The sequence below is a fragment of the Cebus imitator genome, unplaced genomic scaffold, assembly GCF_001604975.1.
Source record: "Cebus imitator isolate Cc_AM_T3 unplaced genomic scaffold, Cebus_imitator-1.0 Scaffold363, whole genome shotgun sequence".
NCBI classification, from domain to species: Eukaryota; Metazoa; Chordata; class Mammalia; order Primates; family Cebidae; genus Cebus; species Cebus imitator.
The window spans coordinates 354,885-374,927 of record NW_016107678.1 but is presented as its reverse complement, the minus strand read 5'-3'; the positions used below and the strand labels follow the sequence as shown (position 1 = coordinate 374,927).

Below are 20,043 nucleotides of genomic sequence, written 5' to 3'. Positions count from 1 at the left end.
AGATTTAACAGAATGGGTTGGAGGAAAGGAAGGACTTAAATTTATACATAGATGATTGAATTTAATGGTTCTTGTTATTAATTGGACTCTTTTCAAAATATAAAAGCCTTCAAAATATAAAATATATTTCAAAATATAATGCCCAAGATTTGCTGAATCAGAATTTTGAGGGAATATATTTTAAAAGCTCCCTTAGAGATTCTGATGTATGTCTCTGGTTAGAAACAACTAAATGAATTAATGTGTGTTTTTTCCACCCCAAGAAGTTGTCAAATTGTCTAAACCTACTACTGAATCTTAATATATTTAATATGCATGTGTGTGTGCATTTTTCTTCTGCATAGTTTTCTCATACTGTTTTCAATCCCTGAATTTTTTTCTGTTACTTGGTGTCAAGTTTTATTATAAACTTATTAATTAGTGTTACTCTACAAAATCAATTTTAAGCAAATGAAATGCACTGCACAAGTTAAAAAGAATTCTATAACTTTTTTCTTATTAAATGATAGGGACGAAAGCCAGGATGGATGTTCAGAAATGGTATTTGAGAACTTCAAAGCTAGCTCTGGCCTTGGCAATTATCCGCTCAAAACCAGCAGACAAAAGCAGCAGAGAATACACAGAGCACCTTGCTATGCTGCTGTCAGAAGAGTCGTTGAAATGGAGATCAAAAGTTGAAGTCTTGGAAGCTGAAGTTTTACAATTACGTCAAAAACTTCTTATGAGCAGGATTTGTTCAGGATTTTTTAAGAGTGGTGAGTATATAAAATCGCCTTTTGGTACTATGTCAAACTGTTTTATTTCAGCTAACAATAATATCTAATTATTCAAATAATTAGAATAGAATAATAAAAATTATTCTATTCTGATTATTTAGAAATGTATTACCAAAACATGAAAATTTTTAGTTTGCATGAAAGCTTAACATCTTCTTCTAGCCTTATAATTTTTTTTTCTTTTTTTTAACTTCTGGTCATTCATTAAAATTTTATTGCCACTTTCAAATGAATGGGGCTACATTTGACTTTGGAATGAAGTTAGAGAATGGAAATAGTATAGATGTGAAGGTAATAAGGTCTTTTAAAATATCATTGTTCAACTTTATTATTTTACTATACATTTTATTTTGCTTTTATATTCAGTAGTTAATCTAGCAGTTCAATGTGAAATACCAGCTATGGGCCAGGGATGTGTGGGTGATAAGAACCCCAAAACACATAGAAGGAGGTGCTGTCCTTGCTACTATCTTCCATTCTAGCAGAGATACCAGACGAATGAATAATTAACCTTTTTGTGATACATACTGTAATAGAGAGACTGACAAAATACAGAGGAGAAAATTATACCTTCTGCCTAGTTTCTGGGAAGGCTTTTTACTTCCGGGTCTCAAAGTTCTGTCCACTTGTCAGTGAAATGGTTACAGACCATCTAGTAAGATGCAGGAGCATGAGCAAAGCCACAGGAGTAGAGAAATACATAGTATATTCAGAATATTGCCACCATTCCATTTCAGAATGACCAAAACACTTGTAAGGCAGAGATGTCATGGGGGAGAAAGGTAGAGAGGGAGTTTGGGAATGGATTCAGAGGGGCCTTGAATGTCAACCTAAGGAATATTTTACTGTATTACTTATCAGTAAGTTGACCATGCAATTTACGGTTTTTACTAGGACCCTTGTGAGGGTGAAAGGAAGCATCTATTAATAATTACACTGGGAACACAGGGGCAAACGTGGGTTTACTTGAGCAAACTAGAATATGTGGTCACCCCATTAATCAGGAGCCACTGGGCTTTTTTGAAGCAGAAGATTGACATTCATGATTGGGAAACATAATTCTGGCAAGTTAAAACAAAAAAACATAAATCATGCAGTGTTACTCCTTTGCATAAAATTCTTTCCTGGCTTCTAATTAGTGTTCACATTAGATTCAGACTTCTGAGAGCGGCCCAAAATGCTGTGGGTGATTTCAGCTCTACTCACCTCTCACACCTCTTCTCACACACTCTCACCATTATGAGCTAGGCTCTAATCAACATGGCCTTCCTTCCAGCCCTTGAAATCTCTTTATTGCCATAGACCCCTCTTCCGTGGTTCTTCTCTTTGACTCTTTGGGACTGGTCTCCTTCTTAGGTCTTATTCTAAGTGACACCTTCTCAGTGACATATTCCCTGACCTCTCCAGTGGACTCCCACTGGTTATTCCCTGCAGAAGCACCTCCTGTGTAGTATTTACTTATTTGTTTATTTACTTGGTTGCAGGTTTATCTCCTGAACTAGAGCTTAAGTTCATGGAGGAGAGACCTTTCATTTTTTTAGGTCTCTTTACTTATTGCCCAGCTCAAAGTCTGACACATAGAAGGTACTCAGCAAATATTCATCCAATGAAGAAGGAACATAGAGGATGTTTTGGCTATAGTGGTGATTCGAAGCAGGGAGACTAGTTTTTAAAGTTTTGACCAAAGCCCACATGAGGAATAGTGAGTTGAACTAGATTTGTGATAGTGAGAACAAAAAGGGCAGACATGTATGAATGATTTCAGAGTAGACACTTCTGTAGACATTTATGAATGGCTTCAGAGACTGGTTAAGGGGGATAGAAGTATTTAGGATAATACCTAAATACCTAAATAGGGTTTCCCTCCTAGTCTACTAACTAGATTGTGCTACTTTGAATTCAGATGGTGAACACAGAAATAAACTTATAGGATAAAAGGTTGATACCAAGTTTGTCTGAGTGTAGGCTAATTCCTGGAATATGGATTACCTAGAAGGAAGATAGAAATATGGTCAGAGATGATGAGCAGGCTGGAACTACAGATGCAGACTTAGGATGGATTTGTTGGATTTAAGGAATAGTGAAGTGATAGGTGTAGATGAGACTCAAACTGAACAGAGCCATGATTGGGGGTTGGAAGCCTGCAGATTCCAATATTCCAGGGGTAGCAGAGGAAGATGAGGCGTTTTCACATTAATAGTGTGCAGGTGTAGGGCGCACATACATGCTCTGGGTAATCGGAGACTTTAGTTTTGGGAATTATCATGAAAATCCAGTAGAGTCCTTTTGGTAATGGGCTCTTTGAGTGTATCCAGTGAATGAATGGCAAACATAGTCAATTTTTCTTCATTTATTTCCTTTGGAGTTATGCAATTAATATAATGTCTCAAATGTTAAAATTTCCAGGAATCTTAAACTATGACTATCATAAACATCCGTGATATCACAACTCTTGTTTACTAACCAAGGGTCTGTTCATAATGCTGATATAGTGTGCATGTTATGTTTTTGTAACATGAGTGTGCCTACTAGGAGGAACCTAGTCGTGATAACTTGCTTTTATGCTGAACACTCTCAGTTATAGTGCCTGTGAGAAAACTTTTCAACAATCATATAAAGTCAATTTTACTCATGGCAGGAGCTGCAGGTACAATGTTTCTGTGCAGATGTTTGGAAGTAATCTGTTTCTCTATCTGTTACCTTAAATTTAGAAAATGAGGAATACATGAATAGATTTAGATAAATGGAGTAATTATTAAAGGGGAGAGAAAAAATATACAAAAGTGGAGCATACAGTGACAAGAAAATAAATGAAGAACGTGGCAGCTATGTAAGGATGACATGAAATAGTGGCATGCCTTCCTCTAAGAAAACTCCATACCTGAAAGTCAGAATTATATCACAGGTATATTTAAATTATTAAATATTTTTTTGCTAGAATTTTTAGTTGCTTTATATGTGCAACTGTTGTTGAGTGTTTAGAGATAGCAGGTACTCAATAAATGTTGAATTAAATGATTCTTGACAGATTGTGTGGCTGGGGAACTCAGTTTACAGCATTGACTATTCATTGAAGCCACCAAGCAACCCAAAATTAAATAAAGCAAAGTGTAAATGGCAAAATAAACAAACAAAAAAGTATGATATGCTTTTTATACAGCATTTCAGGAACTCAACTATTTCGATATTCTTTTTTTTCTACAGCTTCTTAATGAGTGTACCTCTTTATTATATTTACTAGGGGATGAGACTATATAGCCAAGGGATGAATAGAGCTTGATTATTGAATTATGCCACATTTTCATTTTACTTAAATGCTCTTTAGTAATTTATGTAATGAAAGAATGAAAAACAAAAGAAAGGAAAGAAGGAAGGAAGGAAGAAAGGAAGGAAGGAAGAAAGGAAGGAAGGAAGGAAGGAAGAAAAAGGATTCTACATATCCAGCGACACATTTCTCAAAATCTTTTTGGTGATGTGTGGCAGGCACAGTTAATCATCATCCTGGTCTATGGGAGAAAAAAATAACAGTGAAAAGTTATGCTCTTTTTCTTTATAAAAGATTACATATATTTTATTTTATTGAACCTCTTTTTAAATTTATTTTTATCAATTTCTTTAAATTAATTTCATTGACACTACAACAGCCTCCTTTTAAAAAGGGACTCTTAATGTTGTCAAGGATTTAGCCTAGGTCTGAAAAGGTAGATGAGAAAGATTCACAGCCCAGAGACTAGCCAGGAAGATGTTAGTGGCTATTTCTAAACTGGACTAAGGATTGAAGGGTTTATAATGACAAGAGCAGGCCTTTGTTAATGGGAAAAATAGCATAGAACTTCTGTGGGCAGATTTAGGATTAAAATTTGAGAGTGCTTGTGGGTGGGGCAGGGGGAATCTGGACAGTTGCTATTATACTACATGGTCATGTGATATTCAAAGGAGAGAAGTGGATGGATGAAGTGTCAGGTTTGTGCCTTTTTGCCTACAACTTTAGTTAATGCATTCATAAATCATAGATAGGCTACTGGATGAGCAATTGGCTAGAGTGAAAAGAAAGCGGGAAAAAATCAAACTAAGTTAATTCATTGATATAAATGTATATTTAGTAAATGTTCATTAAGTACAGGGCAATTGTATAGAGAGATTAGGGTAATAGAGGTGGAGGGCAGTATGCTAAGCAGTATAAGTAATTATGGTTGAATTCAGTTCTAAGTTTTGGGTCCTGAGAAATAACCAGTCCAGCCAGATGGCTTTGGAAGCTTCCTGATCCTCGAGCTCACATTGCTCAAGTTGGTCCCCTCACTTCTCTTTTCTGCCTTATAGTCTGAGGACTGAATTCTCACTGCTCTACTGCCTCCCCAGTTCTTACTTTCTCATCTGGTGTACGCATGAATTCAGGAAACAGTTTTTTGCTAGACTGGTGGTGACAAGAGGACAGAACAGGGGCCAGATATTGCAGCAGCCCCATCTTCATCCTGACAGATCCAGGATGGAGCTTGCCTTAGTTTTCTGATGACTCTTTTCCCGGTCCCACCCATGTTGGCCTCTGCTTCACCTCTTTGTTCTCACCCTGTTCCAGACCATGTACTGAGGAAACATTGCAAATAACTGACTTACCGACAAAACCGTGGAGCTCAGCATTTGTAAGTTGGGGCATTCACTGTTTTACAGATGCTGAAAGAGTGTGAAAATTGAATGCATAAGGATTTCTTTCTCAGTTTCCATATAAGCTTTCATAATATAAATTGTCTAATACAATAATGATGGAAGTTTAAAATTGTAATTGATTTAAAACATACAGGAATAATACACATAAACATAAGAAGATGTATCTTTAATTTGATAGAGATTCTGAGAGGCTCTATAATAATTTAAAGTAAATTTATAATTATACATTAGACATGTTTTACTCATTATATAAAATTCAATTAATCTTTGGATATTAGAGACAGTCAACATACAAATAAATTAAAAATCTCAGAATATCAAATGGCTTTAATAATGACAAGGCAATATTTTATAAATGTAAACATTTTAATTATCATAACAGGAGCTGACGCTGGTAGGGATGATGTGTAGAGATTAGGAGTTAGAAGGGCCAAATAATGGCATGAGAAACTGGGGCTGAAAAAGCAACAGTGCTTCAGAGGCTAGGCTTAAGTTAGGGCATTCTACAGTATGTAGCATTCCTAAGATAACTCATTATACCTCCAAATCTGTTCCTAGTACTTGGTTCTAAATCTCATCGTATTATACAATCATTTTCTTTGCCTAAACTGGGTTCCAGGAAGGTATATTAGAAGTCCAGGTAATGCTCAAGTTAGGTAGACTCTACTTTCTATGTATCTCTGGAATCTCTGCATTTCTCTCCACTCCTGATGCCACTTCCTTGGCTTACTTAATTTATCCCAATGAGACTGGCATGCCTTTAGTTGTAGCCTTTGCCCCTTTCTAGTCTAAATTGCAGTCTAGTCTCAAGTTATCTTATTTCAGATATAATCCAAAGGCCCTAAACTGGACTACAGACTTCTCCAGAATTTGGTGCTTACTTCTCCCACCCAGCCTGTCACCACCACATCTTACACATTCTACACTGAGACCTACTAAGTTTCCTTCACTTACTTGAGTGGACCTTCTTGCTCAACTCCAGGCTTTTACCCATATTCTCTTTGTAGGATATGTTCTCCCCCTCCTTTTGGTCTGGCTATGTACTATTCTTCGTTTTCTGATCCAGTTTCAATATTGCTTTTGTCTTTACTATTTCCTTAGGCTAGATTAGGTTCTCCTGATGTGGGTCCCCATAATATTCTGTACTTTAGTATATGTGAGCTAAATTTTAATTGTTTAAGCAGTCTGTCTTCCCTGTGAGACCCAAACTATATGCTTCAGAGACTATTTTCATCCCACTGTATTTCTTTTATTATTATTTTTTATTTATTTATTTTACTTTAGGTGCACTGTATTTCTATAGTTAGCACAGTTCCTGTCATGGTTGGTGGTTATTTGGTGAATAAATAAGTTTAGAAATGGTCTATGTGAGTGCTCATACCAGGAACAAAATGGCCTTGCTAATCTGTAGTTTCTAGATATCTGCCAAGCCCCTGTAACAGTGGACGTAGAATACAGAGAGCAAGATCCTGAATTTAGGAACAAGACCCAGTAAAGGAGGGTATTAGGGCTTCTGACTTTAAGAGAGCCACATATGTTTATAAGTAGTTTAATAAGAACCGGACAAATGAAGAATGACAATGTTAGCTTCTCATCAGTGCAACAAAAGGCTAAAACCATTTAAAGTACTTTTGCATTCCTAGGTCTTTGCTTAATGTGATTTTTTTTTTTTTTTTTGGCAATAGCTTAATGCTATAGCAAATTGCAATCATCTTTATGTTTAGGATTACTTTTATTTTTTTTGACAGGTTTTATTTGTCTTTTAAATGTCCTATTTATCTGTTTTTGAATGTTAAGATTCTGCTAGAAATCCAAATGTACCACGAGGATTCTGGATTTAATATGGATCCTAGAAATCTTGAAATTTATTTTTTAGTATAAATTTAATATTCAGTGAATAAATTCAGGTAGATAGTTCTGGACTTTAGGCTGGAAAAATGTATAGTATGATATCAATCCCATTGTCAAATAGAAAAGGAAATTAGATAAACGGGATAAATGGGGTAAGCCTGAGATTCTGCATCTCAGATACGATTCCAGGTCATATTGATGCTGCTGGTCTGAGAACCACTATTTGACTAGCAAGAGACTGTGTGTAGGCGATGTGGGGCGGTGCTGGGCGGTGCGTGGAGGTGCGTGGCGGTGCAGGCGGCGCGGTGCGCAGCGGCGCGGAGCGGGGCGGAGAGGGGCGGGGCTTGGCTGTGCAGGGAAGAAAAAGAGGTTGGTAGAGATGGAAGGACAGCTTGCTGGTACTTTGGGAAGGAACCAGCAGAGAAAGAAAAGTAGACGATACAGAAGGAAGAGGATAACAAAAGAATCATTGGTGGCTCACCGTCTTAAACATAGAACTGCAGAGCCCAAGTGGAAAGACTCATCCTGGATCTCAAGAATATGTCAGCATTTCTTTTTCTGAGACTTTTCTGAAGGTAGGAGTAGATGCCCCTTTATCTGTGTTTTTGCCGAATTCATTTCTGACAGGTCTTCTAGGGCCTGTTCTTTAAAGTTTATTTTCTTCTCCCACTTCTCCCCCAGTGCCTTTTATTCAGAAATCTGTCTCCTGGCCCCATTGTTTCTTTTTTCAACTGCCTTTTGATTTTCATTCTTGAATTTCTTTCCATGCTGCTGCAACTCTTGTCTGAGAAGTCGTCTTCACCTCTTGCCTTGATTATGGATAAGGAAATGAGGAAAATACGTTATCTAAAAGGCTAAATATATAGTAAATGGAGTGAGATTCCTATAGAATTCTAGAAAAATGACTTTCAGTACTTTAAGGTAGTTCATTAGATCAGTGAGGTCACCACAAGCTGCATGAGGATCAGGTGGGAAGTTGTTAGAAATGCAAATTCTCAGAGCCCACGATTTCTGATTCAATTAAGAATCAGAAACTCTAAGTGGGGCTCAGCAGTTTGTGGCTTAACAGGCCCTCCCCCCAGGTGATTCTGATGAATACTGGAGTTTGAGAATTACTGGTTTAAACAAGTGAAACATATTCAGGGAGCATAAGAAAGAATTTTACCAGAAAAGAGTCAATAGAAAGGTAATCATTCCCTATTCAAAACACCTGAGTGCAGCAAATTAAGAGGGATTTGTAGGCCAGCTTTGAAAGATTTCTCCGTAGCAATTGACATTTGGCTCCTGGTCACCAAAGAATAAATGTTTATTAAGAGCCTCACTGAGCGGAGTGGCAGATATGAAAGGAAACGAACCAACAACAACAGAAAAATAGTAGTTCTAAAATGACCCTAACAACTATGTTTGATACTGTTCAGTGCAATATGTATATAAACATAATAGGGATCTAATGATTGGGTGTTGAAGAACTCATTCCCTCTTCTTCTTCATCTTACTGCTTTCCTTTGTTCTTAATAAGCACTCATATGTGAGTTATGTAAAATATATATATATATTTTTTGCAGGGGAATACATCTTTTTTCTTATAGAAACTTCAAATAATTTTAAAGACATAGTGTAGGGGAAACATTTTGGATAGGGAATTCACTGCATTGTATACTGGAAACCAGTAAAAACCTTAAATTCTAATTATAATATCAATCCATAGAAAAGCACATGAAGTGACATAGCTAAAAAGAAATGTATTGCACAAATGAATGCCAATATGTAGGCAACACACTTTTTACTTGTAAATAAAGTTTAAAAGTAATATCACACATACTTGCATTATGTGCTGAGTCATACTGAAAGCTAAAACAGTAATCTTGATATAACATGAATTTGAATGAATTCCTCAATAGAATATGCAGACAAAGCACATGTATCAATAAAAGTGGTACAAAACCAGCAGAGAAGTATAACACTTGGGAATGAATATCTGTAGAAGGAGGCCCACTGTGTATGTGGGATCCACATTTGTGATTTGGGTGGTAGCACCCACTCATCACAGGAAGGGGAATTATTACATTTTTCTTATATTACAAGTCAATGGTGGTCTTTTCCCATGAATCTCCTGTTACAGAAACATTGTTTACATGAATTTTAAATTTAAATTGTGTGTGGGCATTTATTAGCATTGACTTGGTAATTAAATATGTGAGAGAATACCACTGTTGAGGAATGTGTGTGCTGTGAAGTAGACATTGAGGTGTTGTGACCTGCTTTCAGTCATTGAGCAGATCCATTGTTTCACATTTTTGTGGACTCAGAAGATGATACCCTAAAGTGTGGTGCTTTGGTATGCTGAGTACTTCAAACTGAGGAACACAAAGGGCCTCAGAAGCAAAGTCTCTTTCTGACCTTCTTCCCTTCTTTCTCCTATTCCCCTTTCTCCCCAAGGCAGGCCATAGAAACTAGAATTATTTTTCCCCAAGGCAGGTCATAGAAACTAGAACCCCTTTCTGCAAAAACTAGAGCTAAAAACCTAGAAACATTAACCTTTTTCTGCCTTTCTGTGTAAGAGCTGACCATAGGAAATTCTCCCCCCTACCTTGTCTGAAAGTAGATTATAAGACACTTTTTTCAGAAGAGGTCCTGCCCTGTGCCCACAAGGAATGAATGACATACAGAGAGGCCAAGAAGTACCCAAACAGACAGGCCTTACAGGGTTTCCCCTCTTTGACTATTACCATTAAGTCATATCATTTTTGTTCAATTACATTTTTATATGGCTGTCCCTTCTAACCCAAACCTAAGCATAAAACAGACAATTTTTCATGAATCTTTCGGTTTTCAATTCCATAGCCTCCCATATCATGTAAAACTTTGATTAAATAAATGTTATCTTTTTCTTCTATTAACCTGTTGATATGTTTTGGGTGTTTCACCACCTTCAAATCTTATGTTAAAATGTGACCTTCGGTGTTGGAGATGGGCCTAGTGGTAGATGTTTGGGTCATCGGAATGGATCCCTCAAGAATAATTTGGTGCTGTCCTGATGGTAATGAGTGAGTTCTCTATGAGTTCATGTGAGATCTGGATGTGTAAAAGAAACTGGCACTTCTCTCTCTCTTGCTCCCTGACTCATCATGTGACACACTGGCTCCCTGCTTTCTGCCATGATTATAAGCTTCCTGAGGCCTCACCAGAAGCTAGGCAGATGCTGGCACCATGCTTATACAGGCTATTTCATGTTGAAATGTGTTTCCCAGTGTTGAAGGTGGGGCCTAGTGGGAGGTGCTTGGGTCATGGTAGCAGATCACTCATGAATGATATTATGTCCTTCTCTCAATGAAGAATGAGTTCTTGCTCTGAGTTCATGTGAGATTTGGTTGTTTAAAAGAGTGTGACACCTTGCCTCTCTCTTGCTCCTGTTCTTGACGCATGACACTCTGCCTCTCTTTCGCCTGCTACCATGACTGTAAACTTGCTAAGGCCCTCAACAGAAGCAGATTCCAGCACTGTGTTTCTTATGTAACCTGCAGAAACATGAGCCAAGTAAGCCTATTTTCTTTATAAATTATCCTGTTTCAGGTATTTCTTTATAGCAACACAAACAGACTAATACACCTATCTTTTGGTACAGGACTATTGATCATGACCCTTATAAAGGGTTTGGAAAGATATGACACCTTTTCTGCCCCTATAGAATCCTTAATTATTTGGTAATAAATATTTTTTCTTATTTTTGGGCTTTCTCTATTTTCTCATATTAGGAGAGAAATATTCATTTCTCTCATTTATACATTATTATAATACATTAATGTATTATACATTAATACATTCAGACCATGTAAGCTAATATTTGTGCTTCAAAGTCCACAAGAAAGGATTGCATCCAGAGAAAGCCGTTTCTTATGTTTTCAAAAGCTGAGCTCTAAAAATTCCTCATTACTTTTAAAAATTAGTGCATCATTTGAAGAACAAAGATTATGTTACCTTTGTATTCTCTTGTGGTGCTGGATTCCATGAGATCCCAGTAGTTTCTCAAAGATGTTTCTGGGCTTGAAATTTAAAATGATCATCTCTGACTAGGCTTGTAAATATAAAGCAGCAGAAATTATTTTCATGAAGTAAGGCAAGTTTTTCTATCTTAATTATAAATTACGTTTATAGTTACATGATATTATGTCCTAACATAATTTTCTATGTTAATTATAAATTACATTTTCCATCAGTTTAACAAATACCAGTTGGTGAAAAGGTAACTGGTAAAAATAATGCTTCTGATCCTTATGCATGCTTTTTATAGTACTTGAAATTTTCTAATTTATCAATAAACAGAATATGCAGAATTTAGGCACCTCCCTCTCAGCCTTTGATATTCCACTAACAAATATCTTTTCCCCTGGAATTAGCATAATTCATTTCTTTCTGTAAAATAGTATTTTTGACAGAATGACCTTTTCCCAGTTTATACAAATTATATAGCATTTTGCACATTTTAATACCTAAATGCATTAATAACTGTGTTTTTAATAACTCCAGTGTTATTTACACCTGTGTGTTTTCAGGGAGTGTTTATTCTCATCTGTTTATTTTTTATTCTGTGAACCATAGGGCATCTTATCCTATTTGTCTTCTGAGCAGAAATCAGTTCAAAGTAGGCCAAGTCCATGCTTTGTGTGGCTGTGCAAATCTCTGTTGTCTGCTAGGGTGAGAGATACAGTGGGGGCTGGACCTGAAGATGTGTGCCTTGGTGATTTGTACTTTTCTCGTCCCTCTGAAACTTCTTTTTAAAGAAGTGCCTTGCCCATGTACAGTTTTCTGTGATGGTGAACACAGTGACAGCAAACTTAGTTGTTCATTTAACCTTTTTAACAGTAAATACTGTGAGTCCAGGCCTTTTGTACCTGGATTCCTGTAGGCCTGTAGTGGTGCTGAGGAGCTTCCATAGGCATGAACAATAAAGTGTCATTAATTTGATTTATAACATTAGTTTAAAAAATTATTTTTGTTATTTAAAACACTTTCTGAAAGCCTTTGCCTCTTTTGTATTGGTAGACTTAAGGGTAGAGTTCTAGGCAGTGACTCCAAACCCTAGCTCTATGTTACAGTCATCTGGGGAACTGTTATATGTCTTGATACCTGAGTTGTACCCAAGACCAATTACATCAGAATATCTGGAGTTTGGACTGACATATCATTCTTTCATAGTCCTTAGGTTATTTCAAAATACAACTGAGATTGAGAACCACTGGTTTAGGGTAAAATTTTAGTTTTTCTATAGTCAACCTAAATGCCCTCATTGGCAGTTTTTATTATTAATATCACCTAATTTTAGTCACTCTGTTTTACTGGGATACTCTCTGAAGTGCACTACAGTTATTTATTAGAAAGAATGGAACCACCATTCTATTTTCTACTTCTATGAAGTCAGCTTTTTTAGATTCCACATATAAGCAAGATGATGCCATATTTGTCTTTCAGGAGCTGATAGTTGGGGGAGAATAGAGAGAGATTGTTCAAAGGGTCAAAGGGTTTCAGTTAGGATGAAGAAATTCTGGTGATCTATTGTGCAGTATAGTAACTGTAGTTAGCTATAATGTTCCATATCCATGAAAATTGCAAAGAGTAGATATTGAATGGCCTTACCACAGAAAATCCTAAGTATGTAAGATGATATATATGTTAATTGGCTTGATTTAATTATTTCACAAGGTGTATTTGAATATCACAGCCTACATGGGCTTGCCTCTGTGCACATTTGGAAGTGCTGTTGGCATTGCTGGGTTGAAGTCTGGCTCTTGGAGGGAATCTCCAACTCTCTTGAGTGAACACTGAGCAACTGTAAAATGAGAGCTAGCATTGATTCCAACCCCCCCCCCACCTTTATTTGTGTGAAGGTAACTAGTAGAAATAGACAGTTTCTTCTACCCTCAAAAGTAGTATTAGAAGTGTGACCTTATACGCCGAAAATATATATAGTGTTTATTTGTCACTTGTACTTTATAAAGCCAGAAAGAAAGAAAGAATGGAAGGAATTGATGTGGACTTTTCTGACATGGACCTTTTTGGGGGATGCATCTGACTATATTTTCCTACATGAATCTGAGAGATTTGAGAGCATGAATGACAATGGTGAATGGGGTGGTGGTTCTGTGGGCAGCTGGAGTTGTCTCTGTGCATATTGGGAAGTGCTGCTGGCATGGCTGCATTTGGAGTTGGGCTCTTGGAGGGAATCTCCAATTCCCTTGGGTGAATACTGAGCAACTGTAAAATGAGGCTAGCATTGATTCTAACCCCTTTTTTTTTTTCATTTGTAAAGGTAACTAGTAGAAGTAGACAGTTTCTTTTATCCTAAAAGTAGTATTATAAGATACATATTTTAAAAATTAGAAATAGTTGCATTTATGCTTTTCCTTCAGTATTACCTCTTGTTATCATATGTAGGTTATTGAGCATGTGGGGTATACTTTCGAAATGAAACTCTTTATGATAGTTCCATGATTTCTATGCTGTTAAGGGTCCTTAAATTAGTAGGAATACTCAGAAGCCCATGATTAGTTAAAATGCCTTTTCAGAAAGGGTAAGTGTCATTACTTCCATTGATACACCTTGTAGATGACTTCTTAGATAAGCTGGCTATGAAATATTATTGGTACTATGCTGAACTTTTGCAAGAAACCCTGTATCAATTGATGTAGAGGTGCTTTTTATTGCAGAATTTACAAGTAAATGTTTAATTAAAGGATACTTAGTTTATTTATATATTCACACAGATGAACATAACTGCATAGTTTTTAGTTAAAATTACTCGAAAATCTTGTGGCAGCATTGTCTTAATTCACAAATTTTAATATTAATACTGTTAATAAACAACTTTTCCAACAGTTCCCAGATGTTAAATTTATTTAATTAGGATATTATCTTTTAGATAGTTCTGTAGTACATGCTTTTTTCCCCCCAGCTAATGAGGATTTTTATATTTACAGAAGGTAGTACATACATAATTTTTATGGCATGAGTATCATGGATTTATATGTTTACTAGAATGCATCTTGGAAATAAATAGAAGTGGTGTGATTGTAACAACCATTCTGACAATAGATTTGAATAAGGAAAAGGGCAAGGCTTACAATGCCATGCTTAATATAAAACACTTATAGACACTAATGAATGATCATAGTCAACATTTAGCATCCAGTAGGTGCTCAGTAATTAATTTAGGAATAAGCTTGTATAAATTAATGAAGAAAGAACGAGCAGAGAGAAGAAGCATTATTGATGGAACAGAAAGGTTGCTGAAGACAAATTCTTAGAGACAGAGTGCTTATTGGAAGGAGCATGGCTTTTAGAGTCAGATGTGTCTGAACTTGAATATTAGCTCTGCCAATGTTAGCTAACTTCTTTTGAGCAAGTTGCTTACCTCCATGATACTCACTATCCTTCTCTGAAAAATGAGGAAGACAGTGATTTGGGTAATGAGGAGCTTATGATGAAGGATTAATGAGGAATGCTTCACACACTGCTTCCTGTCACATAGGCAACAAAGAAATACTAGTTTTCTTTCCCCTTGGCCTTGATAATCTGATGGGAAGTTCATTAATTCCTTAGCAGCAGAAGAACCTAATAATTTTTTTTTTTTTTTTAGGAATTGAGAATTGTTTAATTCTGTCTTACAAACAACTGAATCTGTAGCTATTAGGTGGATTAGGTCGTGGAAGAGGGTAGGACAAATATTTAAGAGTGTTATGTGAGTATTTTTTTTCAGTAAGAATGATGGGCATCATGGCCACATTGTCTAATTTTAGTCCAGAATCAAAAGTGAAAGATTTTTACAGTGTGTTACAGATCTGGTGGTCTGCTTTTCTTAGGAATAAATTGTTCAGAAAATGTAGGAATTCACGTGCTATTGTGTTCAGTTATTCTCTAAGTGACATTAATGGAACTTAATTTTCATTCTCTTTTCCGTGGCTACATTGTTATAAAAAGCTCTAATATGATTGCTATTCTTTTGTTCTGATTTACCAATTATGTAATTTTCAGTGTTATTTCCCTCCCACAATGAGCTTTGTATTTTCTGTCATCTGTTAAACATCATGTCTACTTGGCTGTTTCAGGAGCCCCCATAATAGGTTGTCTGCCACCCTTTTGCCTCTATAATTTTTTTCTCATGTAGTTAAGATTATGTCTTATGTGTTCTTGCCATTTAGCTCCTACTTAGAAGTAAGAGTATGTGGTATTGGTTTTCTCTTCCTGTCTTAGTGTGCTAAGGATAATGGCCTCTAGCTCCATCCATGTCCCTACAAAAGACATGATCTCCTTCTTTTGTATGGCTGCACAGTAGTCCATGGTGTATATGTATCACATTTTCTTTATCCAGTTTATCATTGAGGGCCATTTATATTGATTCCATGTCTTTGCTCCTGTGATGAAATTATCTATACAGCAAACTCCATGACCCAAGTTTACTTATGTAACAAAGCTGCACTTGAACTTAAAAGTTAAAAAGTAAAGCAAATAACAACATAGCCTATAACATGTCAGTTCGTTTTAATATACTCTGATATTTGATTCTGAATTATTTTTATTATTTCTTTATAATATAAACATCTGAAACAATGAATACTCGCTAATTTGGGAAGTTTCCCATAAATTTCACACACTGTAACATCATTTTGTTCTTTCTTCAACAATTTATGATTGTCACTGTGAAAAACATTTCCACAAGTTTAATTTCAAAGATATAATTGGCTTTTTATTTGCAATTCATAAACTAGGTAGCATCTAGTCTGCAAAATTAGAAGGAGCTTCAGTGAATTTTAAAAAAACGTGTTAATTAAGATCACGTTTTAAACAGTGAATGGTTTTACATGATCTAGGAGCTGATTGCATTCAAGGCCCTCTCTATTGTACACCCAGAATCTTTTTTCAGCCCCACATCTCTATCTCTGCATTACCTCTTCTCCAGCTCTCCTTTCTCCACACCATTACTTGTGCTGCTGCATGTGTGCCCTTATCTGCGCTTCTTCCTGGTATGAAAGACCGCCCCCGCCAATGCTCCTTGATCTCTCAACACTCATACAATATCAAATCTTTTTGGTTCTTCCCTAGTTTGAACTAATTTGTCTGTGACCCTCTAGCATATCACCAGACCTCTATTTAACAGAAATGCCTTTTTGCCTTATAGTAGAGTCAGTTGTTGCCCTGTGTTTTCTGAGTTTTCTGATGGTAGGAAGCCACCCTTTATTTATCATTTGAGTCTTTTTAGCCTTTTGTCAGTGCCCTTCCATTGTAACACCCAATATAGACTTGATGATTAAACAGAATGCAGTGTGAGTTGTGTGAAATCATTTATTCTGGTAATGCAGAACCTATTTAGTTTGGTTTATTCTCTTCTGAAAAAAAATGTGTGTTAATTTTAATTCTTAATGGTAAGAGATTATTCTGCTTTTTTGGTCAAGTGTATTTAATTTCCTAGACCACTGATTTTATAATGAGTGATGGATGGATGCACCATAATACAAAGCTGTGTTGTTTTACTAGTTTTTAACTAGTTATAAAAACCGTAAAACCCCTGAGAATGGACTTTATTTTTATGACCAACACAATAGTAAAAATCAGTGAAAATGTGTTCTGCTTGAATTAGGTATCTACAGAAAATGGACTTTGAGCTCTCCATTTTACTAATCACTAGAATATATTAGGTTGGTTCCAAAGTAATTGTGATTTTACTGTTTTAATCATATTGGGCAATGTAATGATTGACTAGTCAGCTTTCTTTGGCTGTGCTTCTTTTTTAGAATTAGGCATATTTTTGTTTTTTCTTCCTATGCTAGAGAACAGAGTCTACAGAATCAAGCATACGGCTTTTGGCCATATTGCTAATGTGCTTACAGAATTGTCATTTGGGCTTTATTAGCAGATAGACTATACTTAAAAAGAGTGTTAGCTATGGAATCACATGCGTCTCCAAACTTCAGTGTGTAAATAATTCTTGTCTTCATAACAAGCCTATAATTAGTTCATATACTTATGGTATGTGATGAGTTATTATGTCATCCTTCAAATATTTCATTTAATGATGAAATTAAAGGCATTTAATTTCTAGGTTGAAAATTGACCAGTTACAGGGTTTTTGCTTTTTTTTTTTTATTTTTTTTGTTTCTGGGTTGCCTGGGGTATATATTTTCAAACACTTTTGTAAGTTTTTAAGAGAAGAATAATTTATGTGATTCCACAGTGACATAATCCTTTTTACCTCTGAGCTTTTATAATACTTTTTAAAAAGAATATTGCTATAACATTCATTTAGTAGAAATTGCTGAGCATCCACCTTGTGCCTGGCACCATGCTAAGTACTTGCAATACACTGGGAGAACAGATATGGTACTTCCTCTTTGGAGTTTAGAGTCAAAGGACGAAAACAGATGGTTAACATATATTAACAGGTTTCATGGGAACCAATTACAGGGGAATCAGATCTGATATAGAATATCAGAGACAGCCTTCTTGAGGAGAAGCATTTAAAATAAAATCTGAAGATTGAATAATATTCAGGATAGCTGAGTTTTGAAAGGTGAGAAAGTATTCTGGATTAAAGAATACCACAAGATTTGGAAGTGAATATGGTTAGAGGAGTTGTTCTCAAACTTCACTGCACATTAGAATTACCTGTGTGCTTGAAAAAAATGCAGTTTTTATTGTAGTATTTTCAGCAGATGAGTGATACAATTAGATTTGCAATTGAAAAGACCACTCACTGGGCTCCATCCTGAGACAAATTTGCCAGGGGCGAGACTGAATGTGCAGAGACCAGTTAGGAATTCAAGAGACTGGGCATGGTGGCTCATGCCTGTAATCCCAGCACTTTGGGAGGCTGAAGTGGGTGGATCAAGAGATCTGGAGATCGAGACCATCCTGGCCAACATGGTGAAACTCCATCTCTACTAAAATACAAAAAAAAATAAAAATAAAAATAAAAAATTCATTGCCCTGGCATTGGCAAGAAAAGGGAGTAACTTGGGCAAGGGTAGAATTCATTTGAAATGGTAAACAATGGTGAGAATAAAAGTTGTCAAAATGTAACTAGAAAAGGTGAATTAGTAGCATAATTTTGGGAAAGGGAGGTTCATAAAAACCAAGTGAAGAGAATTTTATTTTATTTTACTTTAAGTTCTGGAACAGAAAACCAAACACTGCATGTTCTCACTCATAAGTGGAAGTTGAACAACGAGAATATTTTCAGAATGAGGAAATAGATGAGATGTCAAGCAAGGTAGAAACTGATGACTGTCCATCAAAGTGACCAGGAGGTCACTTGCTTACTCACATCTTTGTTGAAAGAAGTAGCATATATATGGAAGATCCAAACACCTGAGACTATCAGTGAGTTTCATAGAATATTAATGGAAAGAAAACTGCGGACATATGCTTAGGAATTTTCAGAGAAGAGACAGCAGGTAAACAAGGAAACATAGAGCATCAATAAGAAGGGGTTTATACAACCAGGAAGGGAAGAACATCCTGAGGTTTGGATTTAGTATGTCCAGGGCAGAAAATATGATTGTTCTTATGATGTTTGCCCTAAGACAGAAAACAGAGGGGAGACATTAAAGGACTGTGTAATACGATTGGTGTAAAATCTATACCAGTTGTGTGTGGGATGTAGGAGAGATGAACTAAAGCAGAAAAGTCTAGTAGGAGAAGATGGGTGTATTCTAAGCATGATGAGAAGAGAATGGACTAGGATGCCAGCAAGGGTAAAGGTTTCAGTGTGGTGCATTTTGTAACAGAAGAAAATTATGCGGCTTATTTAATAACTGACTAGCTGTAGGAAAGAATAAAAATTAGTGCTCAAAAGGGATTCAAGATTTTGAAACTAGTGCTTTAAAGAAAAAGCTTCATCCAACAGTGATGTATGTATATGCTATTGAATTACTTTGTTGTTTATAAGGACTAAAACTACTCTTGGGAGGGAAAGGTGACGTGTTTAATGAGCCAAAAATTATAATTTTTTTGGTACCTGCAGTTTCCATTGTTAGACTTCTTTTGGGGTGATACCTCCACATAAAAGGGAGAGGGTCTCTCAGATGTGAGTGGAGATTTTGGGCCCTCCAGGGTTAGTGAAGGTCAGAACAGAGTCCGCCTACTTGGATCAACAGAATTTATGGGGACTCCCTGTCCCCTGGGGGAACAGCAGGTAAATACATCAAGACCTTGAAAAGCGTAATAGGACGACTGATGCATATTATGGCCTATATTATAATCTTCAGCACTTGGGAGAAACACTATCAATAATCATCACATGTGAAGATTAAAGGGGATTTTATGAATGTTTTATGTACTCTAGGACTAATGGGATTATTTCCTTGGAGATGGCTAAGTTATTTGAAGATATTTGTTTAGCAGTTCCCATGGGCAGTCTGCACTATTGATGCCACAATAAATAAGAAGAAGGTGTTGGAAGATAGTATTGCCCACCACGATTATATTTTAAGTAATGCTAGCAAAATATAGTAATTACTGTAATTTTCTGAAGTTTGTGCTTTCGTGTCTTCTTATAGAAAGCAGTTTCATTGGTATCTGTGATTGTCAGTAAAGTTTTAGAAAATACCTGATTCTGGTTTTTCACAGTGAACTTTCTGATAGCTTTTAAACAAAGCCTGCATTTCCTGGATGGGTTTTGATGTGTCAGATGTAAAAAAAAAAAATTTAAATTTTGAAACCATAATCCATAAACCATAATCCTATATAAGGCCAGCTTTAA

The 20,043-nt window shown here is 36.1% G+C and overlaps 1 protein-coding gene across 1 annotated transcript in view; it reads left to right on the top strand.

Annotated features, from left to right (window-relative positions):
* The first annotated feature begins 515 nt into the window (after nt 1-515).
* Nucleotides 516-20,043, top strand: part of MEI4 (meiotic double-stranded break formation protein 4) — a 199,485-nt gene continuing 179,957 nt past the window's right edge. The window contains exon 1 of the mRNA XM_017506836.2: nt 516-755. Coding sequence (XP_017362325.1) covers nt 524-755 — 232 coding nt within the window. The 5' untranslated portion in view covers nt 516-523. The remainder of the gene's footprint in view (nt 756-20,043) is intronic.